Source organism: Desmodus rotundus, chromosome 6 (assembly GCF_022682495.2).
Source record: "Desmodus rotundus isolate HL8 chromosome 6, HLdesRot8A.1, whole genome shotgun sequence".
In the NCBI taxonomy this organism is placed as follows: domain Eukaryota; kingdom Metazoa; phylum Chordata; class Mammalia; order Chiroptera; family Phyllostomidae; genus Desmodus; species Desmodus rotundus.
Genome location: NC_071392.1, coordinates 145,781,366 through 145,803,172, shown reverse-complemented (window position 1 = coordinate 145,803,172; position 21,807 = coordinate 145,781,366). Strand labels below are relative to the sequence as shown.

Sequence of the window (21,807 nt, the reverse complement as noted above, 5' to 3'; positions counted from 1 at the left end):
ATTTAGTGACAGGTCCATTCTCTTTAACTCTTTCGGGTTGACATAGGCATTACTAGAATAAATTCATTACAGTGCTTTTAAACAGACCTGGTAAAGCTACGCGACACAAAGAGCCCTCTGTGCACCTGGCTTAGGTGGGCAGGTTCAAGCCTTTTCGCCGCTGAAGGTCAGCACCAGCCTCAAATTTACAGCAAACTCACTTAGGATGCTTGCTGATCCCTTTGGTTTTTATCGTCACAGTAGGTTTAACCTGACCAAGAAGTAATTACACCATTATTTTTTATGTGGTGCTTTATTACTTGCTTTTCAAAATTGGTTTCCAGAATCTCATGAGCTAATAGCAACAAATGTGTGATTGTAATGCTCACTCCGTCGGGAGACGTGGGGTTATTGCGGAAGTGGCCACATGCCCATTGCCCACACAATAACTGCTACTCCCAAACAAGTGAATTGCTTAACTAAACAGCTATTGATTGTAAGTCATCAGGGGCCAATATTAAGACCACCAGCATCCAGAGGAGAAGATTAGATTCTGGTTATATATACAAATGTATTTTGTCAATATTTTGTGGCAAAGAGATCCAGTCTTCCATGATTCACAGGCCTAAATCTAGAGTGGGAGCAGTAGGCCCTCATTAGGGTGACTCAAGTGATCTGCTTGGTTCCACACACTCCTTAAAAGAGAGGCATCCAGACTGGGAACAGAAGTAACCAAGAGCCGTGGAAAAGCCTCTCAACCTCACCCTTCCTACTCCAACAGGAATGGAACAAATCTAAAGGTGAACTGGACATCACCGAAAGAGTCCCACACTTTTCCCGGGGACTCTGTTCACCCTGACCTGGAACCGAGCGGCCTCTACTCTCTCATGCACCTCTTGTCATTAGTGAAGCTTCAGTCGGGCAAACAGGTTTGCCAACAACCCTTACACATTTGGTGTGTTTACATCTTTGGGGGTTACTGAGACGAAAGGAAACCATATCCTCTGGGTTCAAGCATTCCTGAGTCTTCCAAAGTTGCTTACACCTGCGTCAATGACCTTGGAATGGTCAACTTGGAAAGCTTGTCCTCAGACCTCTCCTGATTGATTACCCAGCTGCGCTAGGGGGCGTTGGACAGCCCTTTCAGTTGAAGCTCCCCGTTTGATTTCCGTGACACATTATTCTCTCCTGGTATCTTTTCTCCTTTTTTGACCTGCCTTTGTCCTTTTAGTCTCCGAGTCTTTTTCTATTCCTTAACTGTCAGTGTTCCCCACAGAGCTGTCTGCCTTGGTTCGCTTCTCACGCCAGTGGTTTCAGCTCTGCCCTATATCCTGGCATTGCCTATAACATTAATTCCATCCCTGGTCTTTTTGCTCCGATTCAGTTCTTTATTTCCAACTCTAAAACACTTTCCTGTGGATGTAATATTGGCATTTAAAATTCAGCATGTCTGACATTGAACTCAGGACTTTTTCCTTCCATGTATAGTTATCTTCTCGCATTCTTGTTCCTGCTAAGTGGCCACTCTATCCGTGCACTCAGGTAAATTAGAAGTGTCAGAGTCACTTCTATTCTTTCTAACCGCTCACATCTAACAGGTACCGGAGTCATGTAAATTCTGTTCTAAAGCATTTCTAAAATGTCCCTCTTCCTCTATGACCACCTCATCATTAGCTGGTCTTTTATTTTCTACTTGGATTATTGCAATAGCACTGACTTTAAAATCGATCTGCCTTTTATCGGACTCTAATGGTTATGTCCTTGAACTACAGATCTGATGGTACCATTCCTATGATACAGAAAACCTTAACTAGCTCCCTGTTGCCTGCCAGTCAGGGCTCTGAGCAAGGGACTTCAGGCCAATACTGTCACCCACGGTTACTCTTCAACACCCAACAGTCAGTATAAAAGCTATGCTCTCCCCAAGCTGGAATATCCAACCTTATTTGAACATATCATGTCCTTTTGTATCTGTGCCTTTGCTCATGCTGTTCCTTTGGCCTGAAATGCTTTTCCCACTCTTTCCAGTAGAACAATCCTATCTATCCTCACATATCCAGCTGAAATGTGACCTCTTTGGTGAATGTTTCCGTGGCTCCACTATAAGGAATTACCTTTTCCTTCTCCAGCGCAGTACGCTACCAGGACATTAGTGAAGCTGTTTAGTATCTTTTTGTTTAGCTCACAGGCCTGTCTCCCACCGGATTACACACTCCTCAAGGGTCCCTAACATCACAGTGCTGAGAAGAGTTTATTAAACTGAATAATCTCCAGCTGGGGATGCACAGGAAACCAGACCCTGTGTTGTTACTTTTTTTTCTGTTCATATTCTTCAGCTCACAGCCTTGTATACAGCAAGCACCCAGTTTTATCAAGTTAATTGAACAATGTAAAACATCCCAAGTCTGGGAAAGAATCCCATCTTAATTAGTTGTTTTCTACCTATTTTTCTTCCCATTTGATCACAAAATTTATATTGTTTGAAAACAATTGGATCCTGCTACAAACAGAGCTCTATTTCAGGGTAACATGCGAGACCCAGAAGTGGTGGAATTGTTTGAACTGTAATTTCAGCTTAGTGTAACTGGGGGAGGGAAGTCTGAGCCCCAAAGACAAGTGAAATATATCGATGTTCTCTTAGAATTCTACATCCTCATATTGAATTAACCACATTGTTTTCGGATTCTGTTTGTCTTTCTGCTCCCCTAGATTCTGGAGTTCCTTGAAAATAGGGAATATGTAGTATGTATAATTAACCCTGGATTCCCCACATTTGCCCCTATGTCTAGCACATGGCAGGTATTCTTAGTAATAACAACTGCCCGTTGAGTATTTATTATGTGCTAAGCACTGTACAAATAGCACCCCGCACAACCTCGCCTTATAGATAAGGAGGACTTAAAGAATGTGACTTTTCCAAAAGGCACATAGCTGGTCAGTGATGTAGCCTGATGCAAATCTGGCTGTGTCTTACTCTAGAAGGGTTAGAACAAAGGGGAGAAGAGTGTACTATTAGGGAAAGGGAAGTCGAACAGTCTGGCGTAGGAGACAAAGGTTTCTGTGGGATGTAAGTTAAGACAAAAAAAAAAGGGACTAGACTAGATTGCAGATAGATATAAGGGTATATGGAGAGCAAGAAAAGCATTAGAAAAGTCCTATGAGCCAAACTCTTAGAGACCTATTCTGGAAGCTTCTTAGTTGTCCCAACTTGGCTGTTCTAACAAAGAGGTTAAGAGCAGGGCTTGGAAGGAACACTGCCTGGTTTTGAATCTCAGGTCTTTCATGCGGTAGCTCTGTGGATTTAGGCAAGATATTTAACTCTTCCAAGCCTCAGTTTCCTCTTCTGAATAGTGGGAATGTCAACAGCATTTCTTTTTAGGGTTGTGGTAGAGGTTAGATGGGCGGATGCATGTGAAATACGTGGCATGCAGTAAGTCATTAGGAGGTGTTAGCTGATGCTGCTGTTGTAATAATTACTAATTGGAGAAAACACACAATGAATGAATATAATGGATCCTTGTCACATCTTTCACTTAATTCTATGCTTCTTGGCGGATTCACGTTCCTTAAACTTCTACGAGTACACCAAGGTGTCCCTGCGGACTGACACGGGTGCCGTGAGATGTTTTAAATTTGAGGGAAAGAAGCGACACTTTCAGTGTGCCAGATACCACACAAACTACTAGTTCAAGTTCACAGCTCAGCATTAGGTCGTACTGCATTCCTTTTGGTGGTGTCATAGCTGTGCAAAGCTGAAGTTTCAGCAGTTGCTGCCATCCAAAGGAAGTGTCATGTGAAAGCCAGCGTGGAATAACAGAAAAGAGGGTGGCGATGTCCAGCCTTATTCTAAGGTTTGAGGAGTTGGCAGTGTCCAACAGGAGCACACACCTCATTAATGAGTAAATGTTGTGATTTTAGAAAGAAATAAAAATATTGTACTTATGTGTATATATATTTTTTTCTTCCAATTTATTTGTATTTTTTCAAATGGCTACTGAATTGTTAGAACATACGCATGAAGCTGTTTGAACATTAGTAATTAGCAAACAGAACCTCTTGGTATATTTCTCTCGGGTTAGAGGCACTGTGGATAGATTGCTGGGATACTCAGGGTGCTGTGAACAGAACGCTGGAGAGGCTCTGGGGTAGACAGTGCATGAAATTATAATGAAAATGTGTGTTAAAGCTAAGAGGAAAGGGTTTTAGACTCTAAAGGACCTGCAGGTAGAGTCTACAGCTAACGATACACAATAACAATCACTTAGGCCGGGTCCATACTGAAGAAGGCTGACTTCATTTATTTTATATCAAAATGCTGTTTAGGTTGGAGTTTAGGCTGATAAAAATGCCTAAGCTTGTCTGCAAGGCCACTGTAGCTCTCTACGTGGCCCACTTGTTCTAAGTTCTCTTGACTCCATTAAAATATCACCAATTAATCACTTAATCCTCCAATATCTGCAAGTTACAAGTACTTTCCTGTCTTATTAATGGAATTAATGGATTATTTGGAGTCACTTCTCTTGGGATTTTCCCCCCTCTCAACCTGCTGGTGTGCAGAGCTCTGCTGTAACTTCATTATCCAGCCCATCTGAAACCTGTCCGCTGGCTTAGACAAAACGACTCTGTGAACGGTGGGAGAAGTGTTTGAGTTGTCTCATAAAACTGTCATATTAACCATCACCAGTAGGACCTCAGCCCAGAACTCTGTGCTTGGTTAGCGCGTGGCTCAGAGAAGGGCTGCTTAGCTTTGGAGTCCGACTCGGTGCCACTCCCCGCTGAGAGCCGTAAGTTGCTGGTAGCTTGCTCTAGGAGAGTAATAAGTATTGTTGTTTAGCAATTGTGTTGTTGAAATTCAGCTCCACTCTGTCTGACAGTATTTATCTAAAATACTTTCCCTGGTGCGTGTTCAAGTTCCAGTAAACCGTGTCTTATTGTGCGACCTTTTCATTTTCCAGTGAAAAGGGATCAGCTCGTCAGATAAAAGCTACAAGCCAGAGTACAGGAAAAATGCGTGCTCAGAAAATCCAAGCATGATTGAAAACAAGATGTGTTAAATCAATGCGGTTTATCGCCTGCCTATTCCCGGCAATTGCTGTTCTAAGCTCATTCTCAACACACACAGGATGATAAAAGTACGGTGTCAAGCACTCGCTGGGGGGGGGCATACAAGCAAACATGTTTATCAGACAGGCTGGGTGATTGTACCCCCCTGATAACAGTTATTGTCAAAACTCTTTGGGTAGAAATCTGAAGAACAATTATAGAAGGAATATTAATCTTGTTATATCAGAAGACGTGCCAGTAGGGAAGGAAATTAGGGATTTATTCTTAAATGTTAAGAAAGAAAGACAGAGTGTATTGGTCTTCGATATTCAGACATCATCATCCTTTATGCAGTGAAAATCATCTTCTTCTTATTCAGATATGGTCCCAATTTTCTAAAAATCCAAAATGAAAAAGATTGAAAGCCAAAAAAATTTCATGAAAACCTTCAAGCTTTAGTTTACATGAGGGATTTCATTTTACTTGTAAACTTGCCTCAAATTTAGAAATCTAAATTCAACTCCTGGAAGGCCAAGCTGTTCGGAGCACATCATACTCAATAACAGGCAGCTCCGCCACTTTCTCATCACCTCAATTACAGTTAGAGAGCAGGACCCTTGTCCCTAGTTAGGGTATGTTCCCCTGGGTCCCGTTTTAGATGGCGTGTAAGCCTCCAGGGCAAGAAGGTCATCTGTTCACAAAGAGATGCTCTATGTCTGCCAATGACTTCTCACCAAGGTTCCTTTAGAAAAATACCAATTGGGTGTGGTGTGAAATAAGTTGGTTTAATGTACATCAATAACATTTTGTGTCTATTTTTCCCAAAAGACAAATCAACCCTTGAGAGTACAACTTAGACCTAGAAGAACTTGGTGAGACAGAAAACACCGTTTCTCGATCATTTGTGGGACGAGTTTGAAATACCAAAGCGGCCTCCCCGAAGGTTCCTGTTAGTTGACGTGCTGAGCTTTAAGAAAAGAAATCAAGCCTAGCAACGTGCTCACCTGTGTGAAGTCAGGGGTCTGGGAGCAAGAATTCCTCCTAGTGCTCATTTCTGTTTCACAGATATTTAGTAAAAAAGAAGCAGTTCAATCATTTTGGTAGCAGGTCTTGTCAATATGCTACAAATAGAGATTCATCAATATTTTAAAAAAATAGTCATCTTGGAATAGTAAGTAAAGCAGTTGTTCCGATTTATGCAGCCAGATCTTTTTGTGCCTCAGTTTCTCACCTTGCAACGGGGGTAATAATTTTTGACATTTATGTCAAGAGAATATTGAAGGAGTCAGTGAAATAGTGTCTGTAGAGCACTTTGATATCACTGGGAAAGGGATCTTATAAGACCTCAGAGTGCATTCGCAATGACAGCTCCGGAAGTAGTCGTTGGCATCCTGAACGTCTGTTAAACACCTTCCGAGGTCCTTATAACCTAGACAATTGTATTTAGGATGCAAAAATCTTAATTTTATTTTGCAGATGTCTTTAAAAGTAACCTGCTGAATCATAAATTGGTATAAATTTTATAAAGGATAGTTAGGAAGTACACATTGAAATTCAAAAAAACTTGAAACGTGCATATTCTTATATCCAAGAATTTCTCCCGTGTTGTTCATTATAGCACTCTTAAGTCAGTGAAAATTTGGGGGGAAAACATAACACCCCCTTCCACAGGGAATGTGTTACATAAATTATGGCCATCCTTACCATACAACATGCTACAACCATTAAAAGAACGAGGTGGATGTAAGGATGTGTGTGATCTATATTTATATAAAACAGTATTGTTGAAGTGTCTGAAAGCATACATACTCATATAAATAGAGATTGTATTTGAGTGGGACGATTATGCAGCTCTTTCCCCTTTGTCATGGTTTCTTCTGTATATTTTATACAATGAGAATGCATTTCTTTTAAATTTAGAAAAACAGCAAAGCTATTTCCATTTTGAAAAAACAAAAGAAAGTCCCTCTTAATTCTTCCTTCCTGCTCTTGATTGCTTTTGCTTCTGGAAGAGTTATTAATTTCCAAACACACGCAAGCTCTTTGCCTTCCAAGTGACAGTCCTCAGGGTCTAGCATCTCCTTGTCCAAGTGTCCTCTTGGGCTCCCCTCTACTTTCCAGCTGCCCTTCTCTCTTCGGTCTTTACCTGGCCTGCTCTGGCTCCACACTTTGTAGAGGACATCGCCCCACAAGCCAGCTGATTGTACCTTCGGTAGAGAGAGATATTACTTCCTTCGCTTGATTTTTGAGTCTCATAGCTGTTGCCACACATCAAGAGGTTTGAAGACTACGAATAAGAAGTCAGAGCATGTTCGAAGCCAGTTTGGAAACTTTCCTTTGGCTTCCATGTTGGTAAATTCTGCCCGTGCTGGCTTCATCCTGACACCCTTCTGGTTCAGTTGCAGCTTTCTGCAGTTCGGCGAGCCTCTTCCCAAAGCTCTCCTGGATCTCGCTGGCTCCTGAGGCAGGGTGCCAGGCTGGAAAAGCAGTTCACACCGAAAACAGGGGCTCCGCGTGCGAGGGTGTGGGTGTAGGTTTCTCGAAGTGGATCCCGTCCGCCGAAGAGACGGCCCTGAACGCTGTGTATGCGTTAAACCTCTGGGCAAGGAAGGAAATCTCCAAATGGCTGGAAAGACAGCAGATTTCTTCCTGAACCAGATTTCTGGCCCTTGTTTAAGGTTCTGGTTGATTTTCCCCCTTTATATATTTTAGTCAATCTTAAAGATAGGTTCGCAAAGATAACTTGCCATTTTATTGTGTACCTCTGGTTGTTAATTTAGTGGCTGAGAGAAAAACGGGGCCATTATGAAACAAACAGGCTCAGCCTAACACATATGTAATAACTCTCATGCCCAGAATGGATCTGCCTTGGAGGGAAATGCTCTGTTGTTAGCCCTTTAGTTCAAATCGAGAGTAGTCACCAGGGAAGGTTGGAGACCCAGGTGCTGGTTTTATCATTGCCTCTGCTATGAGGTTTTATTTATTATTTGGCATGGAGTCTAGATATTTGTTTGGACATTAAATGGCAATAGAATATAAATATGACCTTCCTAATAATATCTGCATTTCTTTTTATTTCCAGTCAAAATGACATCATGTCACACAACCATTAAAAAAAGGAAATTAAACCCCCAGAAATATGTTAAAACACTGCAGTGAGCCGCTGAGCTATAAAAGCAGGGGAGCTCTGCTCTCTGACGCTGGAACGGCACCCCAAGCGCCTTCCCCACGATGCTGGGAACATAGCTCTCCAGCCTCTCGTTCCATCGTTGCCAGGAATAAGTCCTCAAGAAGTTATGGACAGAGCCGTGATTTAAAAAAAAAACAAAAACCCAACAAACTCTGAAAAGAGAAAAATCAATTTTCATAACTCAGAATGGGATTTTAATTTGCAAATAAATCCCCTTAAAGAGAATTTTCTTTATTTGATGTGTTTGTGAAGTGGATTTAAAAAAGGGGGGGGGTGCTAAATGCATAAAAAAGGCCACAATCCACATATATATTTAGTTATAGGGTTTATTCATTGTCACATTTGGAATGGATTTGGTAATCTTGTCATTAGTGGTAGTGCATAAAATCTAGTCATATTATGCTGACTTTTATTTGCATTTCGCATGTCAAGCTGCCTGAAAATTTGGACACTGGAGAAAAAACAGTTCTGTATAACCAGAGATGCTCTGTCTGGACCGGAACCTCAGTTGGAGCTCAGCAGAGGAGGGCTCTGCAGGGACTGGTTCTGTACGGAAAGTTACTGGTCTCTTCTAGGGGAGTCTGAGATTGTGAGCCTGGGCAGGAACCCTGAGCTGTTTCTTTAAAGTATATTGTATTGATTCTGCTATTACAGTTGTCCCATTTTTTTCTCCCCTTTATTCCCCTCTGTTCTCCCCTCCCCTCCCACCAGCATTCCCCCCCCTATAGTTCATGTCCATGGGTCGTACATATAAGTTCTTTGGCTTCTCCATTTCTCATACTATTCTTCACCTCCCCTTGTCTGTTTTGTACCTACCATTTATGCTTCTTATTCCCTGTACCTTTTCCCCCATTCTCCCTGCAGATAACCCTGCATGTGATCTCCACTTCTGTGATTCTCTTCCTGTGCCAGTTGTTTGCTTAGTTTGTGTTTGTTTTTGTTTTTATTTTTGTTTTAGGTTTAGTTGTTGATAGCTGTGAGTTTATAAGCAGTCCCAACACAGGGCTAGATGAACTAGCTCATTTTTTTTTTAAACCGTTTAGTTAACTTGGACTTTTTGAAAACAGTGACTTTGAACAAGCTGAAACGCCAGCTCCATGCATGTATACTGTGCTTCCAACTCATATCCAGCCCCAGTCCCTTATCATAGCTGTGAGCAAGAAGACTCTTCTGAAATCTCAGCTCATCTGCCGGCCCTGAAGCTTGCTCTCCTTTTTATGCATGTCTAGGAAAGTTTCAGACATGCTGTAGTATACACGCCCAGCTCCGTAAGGTCCTCCTCAGCTTATTCAGCTAATATGTGTGCCCCCTTTAAGTGTAGTGTGACCCACGTCTGACCACTCGGGAGGCAAGAAAATGCATTCTCCCTCCGGAGGGCAGCCTGCCGTGAGGGTCAGAGCCGCGTTCCAACTCCACAGTCAAGGTGGTTCACGTATCTTTTGGGGGTGGATTACACGTATCTCTCAGAAAGTTTATTTTTAAGGGCTTGTAGTGTTGTGACACAAAGCAGTTACTTCCCACGAATGCCGTCTGAACACATGGCAGGCACTAGAAAATGGTGATTGAATCAACAGAGAATTTATTATCTTGTGAAATTTTTAAAATGCCCACATCGGTCCCATTTTATTCTGGTCATTTAAAAATGGAGGTTTTTCTTGTTTGGGATTATGAGTTTTTCTAAACCTCTGAGCCTCCTTTATTCTGTTCCCAGCCCTCACTGGCTTAGGGTGACACCCTCTCGAACCCTAAGCAGAGAGTGTGGCCTGGTGTCGGGAAGCGGGGCCACATACGCAGCTCTCCCCATCGTGTCCCTTTTACAATTCACAGCTTTGTTTGTCGTTCCTTCTTTCAACTTAGCGTGCGTATGCGTCTTTATTTGTGGTTAATTATGCTCGGTTAAGTTTTCTTCTTTCTCTACTGGATTCTCGGAATTGTCCCAAGTTTTAGGGGGAAAAAATTGATTAGCCCCATTTCTACTGGTGTCCCCTGAGCCCTGTACTTGAATACAATGAGGTCACTTTGTTGAAGGATTAACTTTATATTACATTCTTGCAGGGTAGATGTATGTCCCTAAGGTACAACTACCCCCACTGATGAAATAAATATACCATTCTTTATGATTCCTCCCTGTTACCTTCTCTGTTGATTTTCAGAGAGTTTATGAATAGTCACATATTTATACAACTGGCCAAAAGTATACTACTTATTTTTCTTATGGTCTGTAATAACCTATGCAAGGTTATTAAAGGGTATACAGACCCCCTTTTAAGGCATAGTTTCTTATGTCATTACTTTATACAAGCAGGTCAAATTCCATCTTGGCAATAATCTCTTGCTCCTAACCTTTTTCTTTGATTATAAAAGTAATATATGTTCATTGTGGAAAATGTAGAGAATGCACAGCACAAAGAGGAGGAAGAAAAAGCATTTTAAGGCCCTCTTTTAGAAATAACCACGGTTAGGCAGTTTCAACAGAGACACGTTTTCTTCGGTCTCTGTACGTTTGTTTTTTTCAGAAAGGGAGCGTATTGTGCGTATGTCCCTGTGAGCTGCGTTGTAGCCTCGCCCCGTGTCTTGTCAGTAAATACTTCATTCCCTGTGGCGTCGCTTTTGAGGCCTGCATCATACTCCATCGACGGTTCGTCTGTGTTCAGGGTTTTTTTTTTAAAGAGTCTTTATCAGAAGCTTGCTCCCACTCAGTAATTGGTTTAATTTTTTTCGGTAGTCAACAGTCAGAAAAGTCAGCAGACTCCTTTGAAAGGAGGACAACGGGCTTCGTCTTGACTATCTTTAGTGTTATCTCTGTGTGCAGCCCGGGACAGTGGCATTGGGATATTCAGTGCCTAAATCGAGGGCAGGTTAACATAGTTAAAGATACGAGCATAGAGCAAGCTATAAAGGCATGGGAAATAAAAGCCTTTGTTTTACTATCCGAAATATTTTCTCCAACATAGTATACTTCCATAGAGTAGATGCTTATTTTTCTTTGAATGATGAGTTTAATATGTCTAATTCAATTATTCTTTGTGTCAGCAGAACGGCTTCTCCTCAGCTCTTTGGCTCTTAGTTCCATATGATATTGGAATCGGTTCTTTTAATTGTGTGTATTAAGTGTCAGCCATTCTGCTGTGTGTTGGCCAAATGATCAGAGAAACACAGCCCCCCTTCCCATACATCAGACAGTCATTCAATTAGCAACCACGGTTCTTTGACACAGTAGGATTAATTCATTATGCAGGCAACTGAAGGGGTGGGTCAGCAATTCCAATTTTATTGGTGGCTTAGACTGAAAAATAAACCCAGGAATTGAAAATTTCAGGGCGCGAAATTATGTTTTCAGATATTAAAATGATGCATTTAATTGTCTAAAGCCATTTTTGTGGCTAAACTTCCTTGTTGGCAATTGGTACGAAGTGTGGGGGAAGGACGTGATGTATAATGAGCCCAGGTGCTTGCTCCTATCGCCCTCGTGCACTTCTTGACTAAATTCCCTGTATTTTACGAGTAACAGCTTCCCGGCACACAGACTCCTATGGCTTTCTCTCCAAGTCTAATTTGAAAAAAGAATTCTTCTCAAGGGTTTCGAAAGTGATCATAAAATGAGAGGAATAATAAATATTGTGCCTTAACGCATATACTAGCATAGATAGAAAGATTTGGTACACCTGGGTGTAATTTTAGTTAATAACCATAAGAGACAGGTTGAAAGTTTGCTGTTTTTTTTTTGGGGGGGGGGTCATGGCTACATCTCATATTTGCAAAAATGATTACATTATCTGAAATGAAAATGCTATTTTATTAACAACTTCAATAAGCATTGCATTTGGGGGAAAATCTTTTTAATAAGTTACCTAAGTTCACTTTAACTTAAAATATACAAGTGAGGAAAAAGTACTTACTCTGATTTATGTGTCTTTTGGAGGTGTAATTATTGGCTTTTTACTCACCTATGCAAAACAATGTACTTTTGTAAATGGATTTCTGGCCACTTTGTGCAGATTTCTCCCCCACTCCCTATTTTTTTTTCTTACATAAAAAGTAAGCACTGTCAATCAAGGAATTTTAAGGTTTATTTCCTCTCTAGAAATGATTGATAGCCTTTTAGATTTACAAGTTGACAAGTTAAAGGGTTCTATTGGTATAATTATGTACTAAATTCACAGTCTTTCAATTTAAATGTCCTTTTAAAACCACGAGATTATCATACCTGTATTTTGAAAAGTGGGCCAGTCAGTTTGGGTTGGTATACAAATTGCTTCCATTAGCCTTGGGACCTATTTGAATTTAATACGTTTTTTTTAAAGTTAGCAGTAGTATGAATCTTACTTTTAAAATTTAGGTTAATGGAAAGTCATTTTAAGTAAAGCGTGTGGCTACTTGTTTTCAATGTATAGCTTAATCTCAGAACTACAAAGACTGTCTTTTTTTATTCAGTATGGGAGAAAATATGTGGTTGAACACTTTGGTTACACTGAAAAGGAAAAGAAGAAAAGAACCCACCCACCACCCATTACTTAGAAGCTATGAGGCGAATGGGTGGAGGACGGAGCTGCCATCTTTTCCTTTTCGGGGGAGGAAGGCTGAAGATACTTTACATCCTGGGGAGGAAATTTGAGATGACAGACCAGAGTCCACTTTGTATTGTGTTTGCTTTAAGGATGCTTTGAGGAGGGTGTAGTCAACACAAGTATAACAAGGCCCATTGTCTCCAAATATTATTACAGGTTTGCTCTTTAGTCTTTTTCAAAATTCTCGGAGCCCCCACCCGCTGCTCTTAGCTAGTGCTCCATAGAGGCTGGTCTTTTTCCTGAAATAATACTGATGTTGATGAATCCGTCTGTCATTTTAGATGCAAGGGTGTTGTATCAAGGTCATTTTCAGTGCCCCACTCTTTGCCCCTCACCACACTCTTGCAGGCTTAATTGCCACAGAAGGCACTGAGATATTATTATATCAGCTGAGGTCCACGAGAGATTTGGCAACAAAGCAAATACTTTCAACTCTCCTGCCTTTTATAATCTATAGATACCCTCGGACAAGTGCTTGAGCATTTTGACCTCCGCTTTTGACTAAAGCAAAACCCTAAAACCTCGTATTAGATACCACTTTACTTTCTATCTTCAGTAATGTCGGGAGTATAAAACTGGGCCAGAAGAGCAGAGTTCGAGACCTGCTACTACGTGGTCTTTTGAGCGAGTTGCTCTCTGCCGTGGTCAGTGGCAGAAGTCAGGTGGCGATGATGTTCAGCAGAAGAAACGTCCGTCTGGTCATTTCTTGATCAGATTCAAAGGTTATCGATTAAGCTTTCAACTTCCCTGTTGCGTCCACACCATCCCTGTTGCAAATCTCATTTGGTTTCCTGAAACCGTTCTAATTGTGTGGCTTCTCCATTGCAGCGCTCAACGAGCCCACCATCGACTATGGTTTCCAGAGGTTACAGAAGGTCATTCCCCGGCACCCTGGAGATCCTGAGCGTTTGCCAAAGGTGAGGACGCCTCTTCTCCGGGCCGCGGTCTCTGGAAACTTGGGCTTGGGTGATTGGCAGGGAGCTCTGCCGCTGATAAACATGAGTTCATAGATAAACAACTCAGTATTTTTGTTCTTTGTGTACTGGGTACTATAAGGTAAGTGATAATGAAAGTAGCAAACACTTGCGCTCTGCCAGGTAATGTACTTATTTTTATACACGTGATGTCATTTCTACCTCCCAAAAAAACCCTCCGAGGCTGGTACTATTACCACCTCTGTTTCTGAGATGGAAATAATCAAGCAAAGAGAGGTTAAATCCTATGCCCAAGGTCACACGGTATGTAAAGTGCTAAACAGAGATTCATACCTGTACAGTCTGGCTCCAAAATCCAGGTTATTAATCACTGCATCATCCCAGTTCTCAAGAGAAAAAAGAACACTGCTTTCTGCCTACACAAAAATTAATCCTCATCCCTGGTAAGGGGAGAACAAAAGGAAGCATGTTGGTAGATCCTGCCTCTGGAGAAATAAAGACAGAACTTCTGCCCTCTAGAGCCATCCCGCCTAACTGGGAGACAAGGTGAGAACAGAAACAGAAGTTCAGGACGGAGCAACACGTGTCATACAGCAGTGCGTCATTTACTAATTGCCAATGCGGAAGGAAGGGAATTTGCATTTGCCGATTTCTGTTCTGTACCTGTTGCCCGTGTTGGGGCCATCCCCATCTCTGTTCTGAAGGAGCTCGGGCCCTGTGTGGGAGAGACCACCAGACCCAACACCACACATAACAGGAGGAACAGGTACATTTAACCCAAGTTTGGTGAGGACCCAGAGGTGAGGTCAGTGAAATGCTAAGGGAGTGTGGATTACAGAGTGAGTGGAGCTACCATTCCCTGTTCACTGACAGCAAACTGAAATTCCATCACTGCATACATGGAAACCATTAGAAATCGAATGAGTAGATGAGAGTCCCTCTCTTTGCTAAAGTATGGCTAGAGATAGGTCTGTTTTTCCTTGTAAAGCACTTGTAAAAATGAAGTTGGCCTCCTTCCTGGCTCAGCTGGCCTCTTTGGGAGATCAGTTCATCATCAAATTCTACTTCTGTGCCTGCTGCCCTGGGCGGCAGAGCCACCTGTCAGAGCAGCCCGGGTGCAGGAGGCAGCAGAGGGCCCGGTGGGGCGGGGGGCGGCACTGCTGCCCACAGACAGGAAGGACTGTGACAGGCATCTGCGTCCACCCTCTACCTAGACCCCGGGGAAAGAACCTCAGCCTTCGCTCTCCATCCTCAGCTTCCCAGAGCAGCCTCACTTCCACCGGGTGCTGTTCACCTTGGTAAACACTTCTTGAAAGCATGTCACCAGAGGAAGAAGTCGGATGATGTGTCAGTCTGCTCATATCCTAGTCTTGGACGGGGGCCTCCATCCTTACACCTCTCTCCCTTTCGCCTTGATTTACTCTTGGCGAGTAATGGAATAATCTAATAATAGGAGTGAGTGGCAGGCTGCTTCCATAGCAAAGATGTGCAGTGGAAGGATGTTTACCTTCGGGTTCTCTGTCTAGATGGAACCTAACTCCCGTGCCTTTCCTCCGGGGCAATCACTGGCCGTTTTATTGGCAATTCTACCGCACAGCGACACACTAGTGTGAGCCCACCCAAAGGGCAGTGCCTTAAGTGTCTCGGAGGCAGGAAGAAAGCATGGGTGCAATGCCAGATCCTTCCCGCTTCCGTTTGGGGCGTCTTCACTTTACTTTTGACGTTGCTGTCTCTGGAGTCTGTCGAAGGGACCGCAGGGGGCAGATCGGGTGGGGTGGCACTCAGTGAGGGCAGTGACTCGCTGTGCAATCTGGGTCAGAATTCTTTTTTAAAACAAAGTGAGGCAAACTTCTTTAGCTCTCTCGTACCTCAGTTCCCTTCTCTGTCAAATGGATATGGTAATATTTCCTGTTTTGGGGGGGTTGCCAGTTACTTAGCACTCAACAGAGGGTGATTGTGTGCTGATGAGTTAGAGGGGGGCCCTGGCCTCTGAGGCCTCTTCCCTCCCGTCTCAGCAGAGCAGGAAATTCTCATCCTGGTGATCAGTTGAGTGCACGATTTATCTTCCGTGCCTCAGTTTCTTCGTCTATGAAATAGGGACATAATCATGCCAACTCCATGGGGATTACCTAAGGGTCCGAGGTCATCCTGTGGTCACCTCAGCATAGTATCCACCTCCAATCGCCACCCCATGAATGATTATTGAAAAATGGGAAACAAACTTGGTTTCACCTGGGCGAGGTCTAAAGAAGCCAGGCAGTACTTTTCTTATCTAAAAAGAAAGGAGACAAGTAGGAATATAGGGTTGAGTTTCGTGTGCTTGCTTTTAAAACCATTTTTACTGTGGCATATCACGTTTAGAAACGCTGGACAAATAGCCCAGGCACGTGTCGCTTCTTCCCCGGCGGCCTGATGGGGAAGTTCCCAGCCCCTTTGTCCCGCGTTTGGGACGGGTAATCAAGGCCACAGTGGATTTGTGTGCTAAGGAAACACTCCACAGCTTGCATCCACCACTTGACTGTGCAAGGCCTTGGCCAGGGCCCACCCCAGGAAGCCCTGTGTGTGACTCAGATCAGAGCGGCCGTCCTCTTGGCTCTGAACGTTAAGGTGGAGGGAGAGTTCAAGAGCAGGGTCAGGAAGTGGCGGATGGAGCCAGCACGAGCTATTCCTGTGGACTTGGGAGGCTTATCCTCTTGCTGTCCATTGTTAGGGGGAGAAAAAGGGGCTCCGCCTTTCTTAGGATCATGGTCAGTGTTTGTCAAACAGGAGCGTTTCACTGAGCCGCGGACCACACACCTTAAAAAACAAACTGCACTTTATTAAACCCATGTGTTTGTGAATAGACAAAGCTAGATTCATACAGCCACCCACATATTCTGTCAAATGAAACTGCTCCAAAGACCACGCAGACAGCTTTCCATAATAATATGCCTTTGTATACTGGCTTGTGCTTTTTCAAAGAACTTACACAGGCTTTGTTTTATTGGAGCCCCTCTTGTGAGAGGAGCCAGGAGAGCGGACCGCACCACTCCCGTTCACCAATGAGAGGACAGGAGCAAGCTGAATCCTTCTCTCTAAATTATTTTGTCCCTGAAAGTCACCATCGGTGATAGTTGCTGTACACACACATTTAAAATGCTATAATTATGCTAACCCCAGATGTTGTTTGGTTTCCTTTTCCACATGCACATGGGGAAGGGCAGGCTAAGGTTTTTAAATCACAGCGTTCTGTTCTGTTTCATACAGACTCGCCTGCCTTTCTCTCTCTCGATCCTGGCAAGAGGGAGAAGAATGTGTGCCCAACTTTGGGGTGAAGGTTGACTTTTCTTGTAATGTCGAGGGGAGGGGGTTGGAGACTGTGGTCAGCCGGAAGCTCAGAGGTGATGAAATGTATAGTGCAATCCAGAAACACTGAGCAAGGAGCTCTCTCTGTGTTGAAGGACAGAGGTGTCTCTGTCCCCTTTCAGTTTGCTGGTTGTGTTCCTGAGTGGTCAGTGAGCATTAGTGCAAGGGCAATGGGTGATGGGAGGCCCCGTGTTAGCAGTGGATCCCAGGGAGCTGGCACCATTTCACTGACGCCTACTGTGTGCCCAGCATGGCTTCATCAAGGTTTCTGAAGGGCATCAAGGCCAAGAGAGAGGGCTGTCAGATCAGACAGACGCGGAGTTTGAAAACCAGGCCCACTACTCAGTGTACTTGACTCAACCTTCCCAGCCTAGGTTTTCTCTTTCCTTAAAGCAGCTGCCCAGTGCTATTGGGCATCCATACATAGTTTATGCAAAGAGGTCTCTCTGGCATTCAGCAGGGTATCAGTCAGTGGGGGCTACAAATGCCTGCCGGGCGGGTGCCCCCCATTCCGTAAGAGCCAGAGTTCCCAGAGGGCCGGTGACTTGCTGCAGCTTCTCAGCCAGCACGTAGAAAGCAGGTTCAAACCCAGGTCTTGCGGCCCATTGTTCCCACTGTACAGAACTCACGCTTTCCCCTCGAATCTGCAAGCCCACATAAGTCTGCCCTGAGGGGTTAGCCTCTCCCTCCTGTCTGTCCCTCACCTACACCTCACCCCCTTCCTACTGAGACTCTCTCCCGCATTCTTGCACTTCCCCACAGAGCGGGGTTGACATGGGGACCTTCACGGGGCAAACATGTTTTTTCTCCCAGAGCCAGTCCCTCTTTTGGAGAAAATAAAGCAGTTCGAGAAAAGTAACAAAGGCGGCATTTGTGTATTTTGCTTTATGGAGCTGAAAATATCTGGTAAATTGATCCAGTGGGAGTAATAAATACACATTACTTTATCTTGTTCTTCATGTCCTATACCCCTGAGCCTTGATGGAACAACAGCACTTAATAGACTTAAAAAAGAGTAATTACACTCATTGGTGGTGTGATTTTTCAGCCCTCCCAGCCCTGCCTGACCTTCTAATTTAGCTCACCGTGTCTAACTAATGCATTTATATTCATCTTTTATGAAGCATGTATAGTATAGAATTGACTTTAGCGCCTTTTTCAAGCTGTCCTCCCAGGTCTCCAATCTGGTTAGCAGTGAGGAGCGGGCGCTATTCATCTCTATACGTTCATATGTATAGATCACGCCTGTACCTGGCTCGCGGCACTTTGTCATCCTTTATGAAACATAATAAAAAGTATTTATTATATTTTTACTTTAAAGCTTTTATACATTCTAGCATTATTTACAGCTAAACATGCAGGAAAAAGAAGCGAGTGTTTTTAAAATGATTACCATTAATGTTTCTGCTTGTCAGAAGTGCTTAAATTTTCCTGCACTTTGTCTAAAAACTTAGTACTGTTGCCTTTTAAGAGCAACACATTTAAAAGATCTTGCAAGTCAGATTTGCAAACACTGCTGACAGTTTGTGATGAATGATACTGCCAAATTTGCAAGATGTTTGTCATCTCGCACAGCCGAAATATTAAGGAACCGATTAAGAAATGTGAACCCCCCCATGGAAAACAACCATCCCAAACAAAACCCGAAGGAAACCTCAACCAAACCTTGAACCCAGAGCACACCCACCAGAATGGATGTCTCACCCGGGCCTCCTCTCCCGGCTTCCCACTCAGCCAGTGGAACCCAATTGTTCTCAGTGCATTTTCTCTCACCATATGGTCTCCTCATTACCATACACTAAGAGTCCATATGGGAAACTTGTGAAATGAACTGTATTCATTTCAACTGCCAGATGAGCAGCCTTTTGCTTTGCAAGCTTAGCTTAAGTCATCTGCTGTCTTCGGGTTGTTATGGCAACACGGCACCAATAAAAAATTCTAATCTACTGTAAGTGATCACAGTATTTTAAGTGCTTGCCTATAACTGCCCTCAAAGGGGAGGACAGGGGAGGAGTGATTTTGTCCAAGGAGCAAAGGGCTCTTCTTCATTCCAGCAGGTGTCAGTAAAGAAGCTGGGGAGGCGCAGGGGGAGGGGCCGGAGTAGCCGGAGTAGAGCCGGTCTGTTAAGGAAGGTGGATTGCAGAGGGATGGATGGCAGTGAGGGTGGACTGTAGACCCTTTGGGTGGGTCTAGAAAAACACCGAATGTCAAAACCATCGTTCTTCCGGGAGAGGCGGAACTCCGCTGGTGCAGAACAGACTGAGTAAGACTCAAGGTCTGAACTGCACAGGCAGCAAATCCCCGTGGAAGCGGCTCCTTCATTGGCGCGTGAAAAAATCTCAGCCTCCACCATCCTGCTCCTCCTGTGTGTGGGAATTAGTCATTGCCAACCCCATGCTAATTGAGAGAACCTTAAAGTAATGGAACTAGGCAGCAACATCCTTAAATGTAAATCATTTTCACCTCCGCAGGCCACATGATATGTTGCATCTCTGTCGCTCTATCTGTATTGAAAGTGAATGTTTATAGTCTCAGTTCATCAGTTCACATTAGCCTCATGCTGAATATTTAAACACAGAACAATTTGAACACACCATGGAGGAAGACAGTGACTGCACTTTCATTTGGAACAGCACGGGCTCATCTAATAATAATTTAGTAAATCAGCCATTTAGTGGCGCGGTTGTGCACTGCATCGTGCCAAATATTATTCCGTTCAACTGTACACTCGCAGGATTGAAATGTAGACTCTAGTCACGGGCCCCGTGTTTGCTCAACAGAGAGACGAGACCCCAAACCGCCCTCCCTAAAGAGTGTTCGTGGTTGGCGATTTATCATAAATACAGAGCTGGGGCAAAATGAAACTGGAGTTGGCTGTATACAATGTATTCTAATTATGCTTTTATTGTTTTAGTCTTTATGCAAAGACTATCAGTAATTCAAAACCTGCAGTTGTATTGGTGCAAATACAAATAAGAAATCTGTGCATAACCACATTGCCTGTTAGCAGAGAAGGGGATGACTCAGGGATTCAGAAAAGTGTGAAGAAAAACCCTATGTCTTTTTCTTCACACTGTGACACCGGCCACTCTCTCTCCTCTTACTCGCTGATTTAGTGACTCAAACAAAAAAATATAGAGATACAAAAGCATATTGTATAGTATAGTCAACTCTTGGACAAGGCATGCTTTTAAATTTAAACAATTTTTAAAACATTTTTCCATTACAGTTTGCATTCGGTATTATTTGATAGTAGGTTCAGGTGTACAGCATAGTGGTTAGACAACCACATACTTTACAAAGTGATCCCCCGATAGTGCAAGAGCCCACCTGGCACCACGTACAGGTGTTTCAGTATCCCTGACCGTGTTCTCTGTGTTGTGCATTACCACACCCCTGTGACCGTGTTGTAACTACCAGTTTGTACTTCTCAGTCCCCCTGCCTCATTCGCCCAGTCCCTCAGCCCCTCTCCCGTCTGGCAACCCCATCAGTTTCCTCTCTGCATCTGTGAGCGTGTTTCTGTTTTGTTTATTTTGTTCTTTAGATTCCACGTAGAATCGAAATCACATGGCAGCTGTCTTTCTCGGTCTGATTTATATCACTTATGGCAATACCCTCTGGGTCCGTCCATGTTGTTGAAAATTCCTTTTAGCAGTCGAGTGCATCTGCATTGTATATGTGTACCACCTCTTTTTTAATCTGCATATCTCTTGATGGGCCCTGGGGTTGCTTCCATGTCTTGGGGATAGTAAATCATGCTACGAAGAACATAGAGATGCATATATTTTTTCGAATTAGTGTTTTGGCTTTCTTTGGATGTATACCCAGAAGTAGAATTGCTAGGTCATGAGGCAGTTCCATTTTTAATTTTATGAGGAGGCTCCATTCTGTCTTCTGTGGTGGCTGCACCAATCTGCAGCCCCACCAACAGTGCATGAGGGTTCCCTTTTCTCCAGACACTTGTCATGTGATGATTTATTAATGATGGCCATTCTGACAGGTGGGAGGTGATGTCTCCTCGTGGTTTTAATTTGCATCTCTCTGATGATTAGTGACACTGAGCATCTTTTCACATGTCCTACTGGCCATCTGTGTGTCCTCCTTGGAAAAGTGTCTATTCAAGTCCTCTGCCCATTTTTTAATCGGATTGTTTGTTTGATGTTGAGTTGTATAAATCAGTTACAAATTTTGAATTTTAACCCCTTATGGGATATATCATTGGCAAATATCTTTTTCCATTCAGTAGGTTGTATTTTCATTTTGTAGACGGTTTCCTTTGCTGTGCAAAACTTTTTAGTTTGATGTAGTTTCATTTGTTTATTCTTTATTTCCCTTGTCCAGGGACATATATCAGAAAAAAAAATACTGCTAAGAGAGATGTCAGAGATTTTACTACCTATGTTTTCTTCTAGGAGTTTTATGGTTTCAAGTCCTATATTTAAGTCTTTAATCCATTTTGAGTTTAATCTTGTGCGTGGTGTAAGAAGGTGGTCTAGTTTCACTTTTTTGCACCTCTCTGCCCAATTTTCCCAGCACCATTTATTGAATAGACTGTTAGACAAAGCATGCCTGAGTTTGATTCTAAAAAACTTTGTCTCTGCCTTCTCATCAAAACACAAACTATGGGATGCAGTACACTTCCCGCATCTCTCCTCTTGATCTGCCAGAAAACTTACAGGCAAATTCCACTTCGGCATTTTGATAATGTTACACAGTTGAGGGGACTTGGTACTGCCGACTGCTTCT

At 43.1% G+C, this 21,807-nt stretch overlaps 1 protein-coding gene across 8 annotated transcripts in view; it reads left to right on the top strand.

Annotated features, from left to right (window-relative positions):
- EBF1 (EBF transcription factor 1) overlaps window positions 1-21,807 on the top strand; it is a 381,178-nt gene that overhangs the window by 330,979 nt on the left and 28,392 nt on the right. For all 8 annotated transcript variants that reach the window (XM_053927370.2, XM_053927369.2, XM_053927367.2 and 5 more), the window contains exon 11: window positions 13,609-13,697. In XM_053927370.2, coding sequence (XP_053783345.1) covers window positions 13,609-13,697 — 89 coding nt within the window. The remainder of the gene's footprint in view (window positions 1-13,608; window positions 13,698-21,807) is intronic.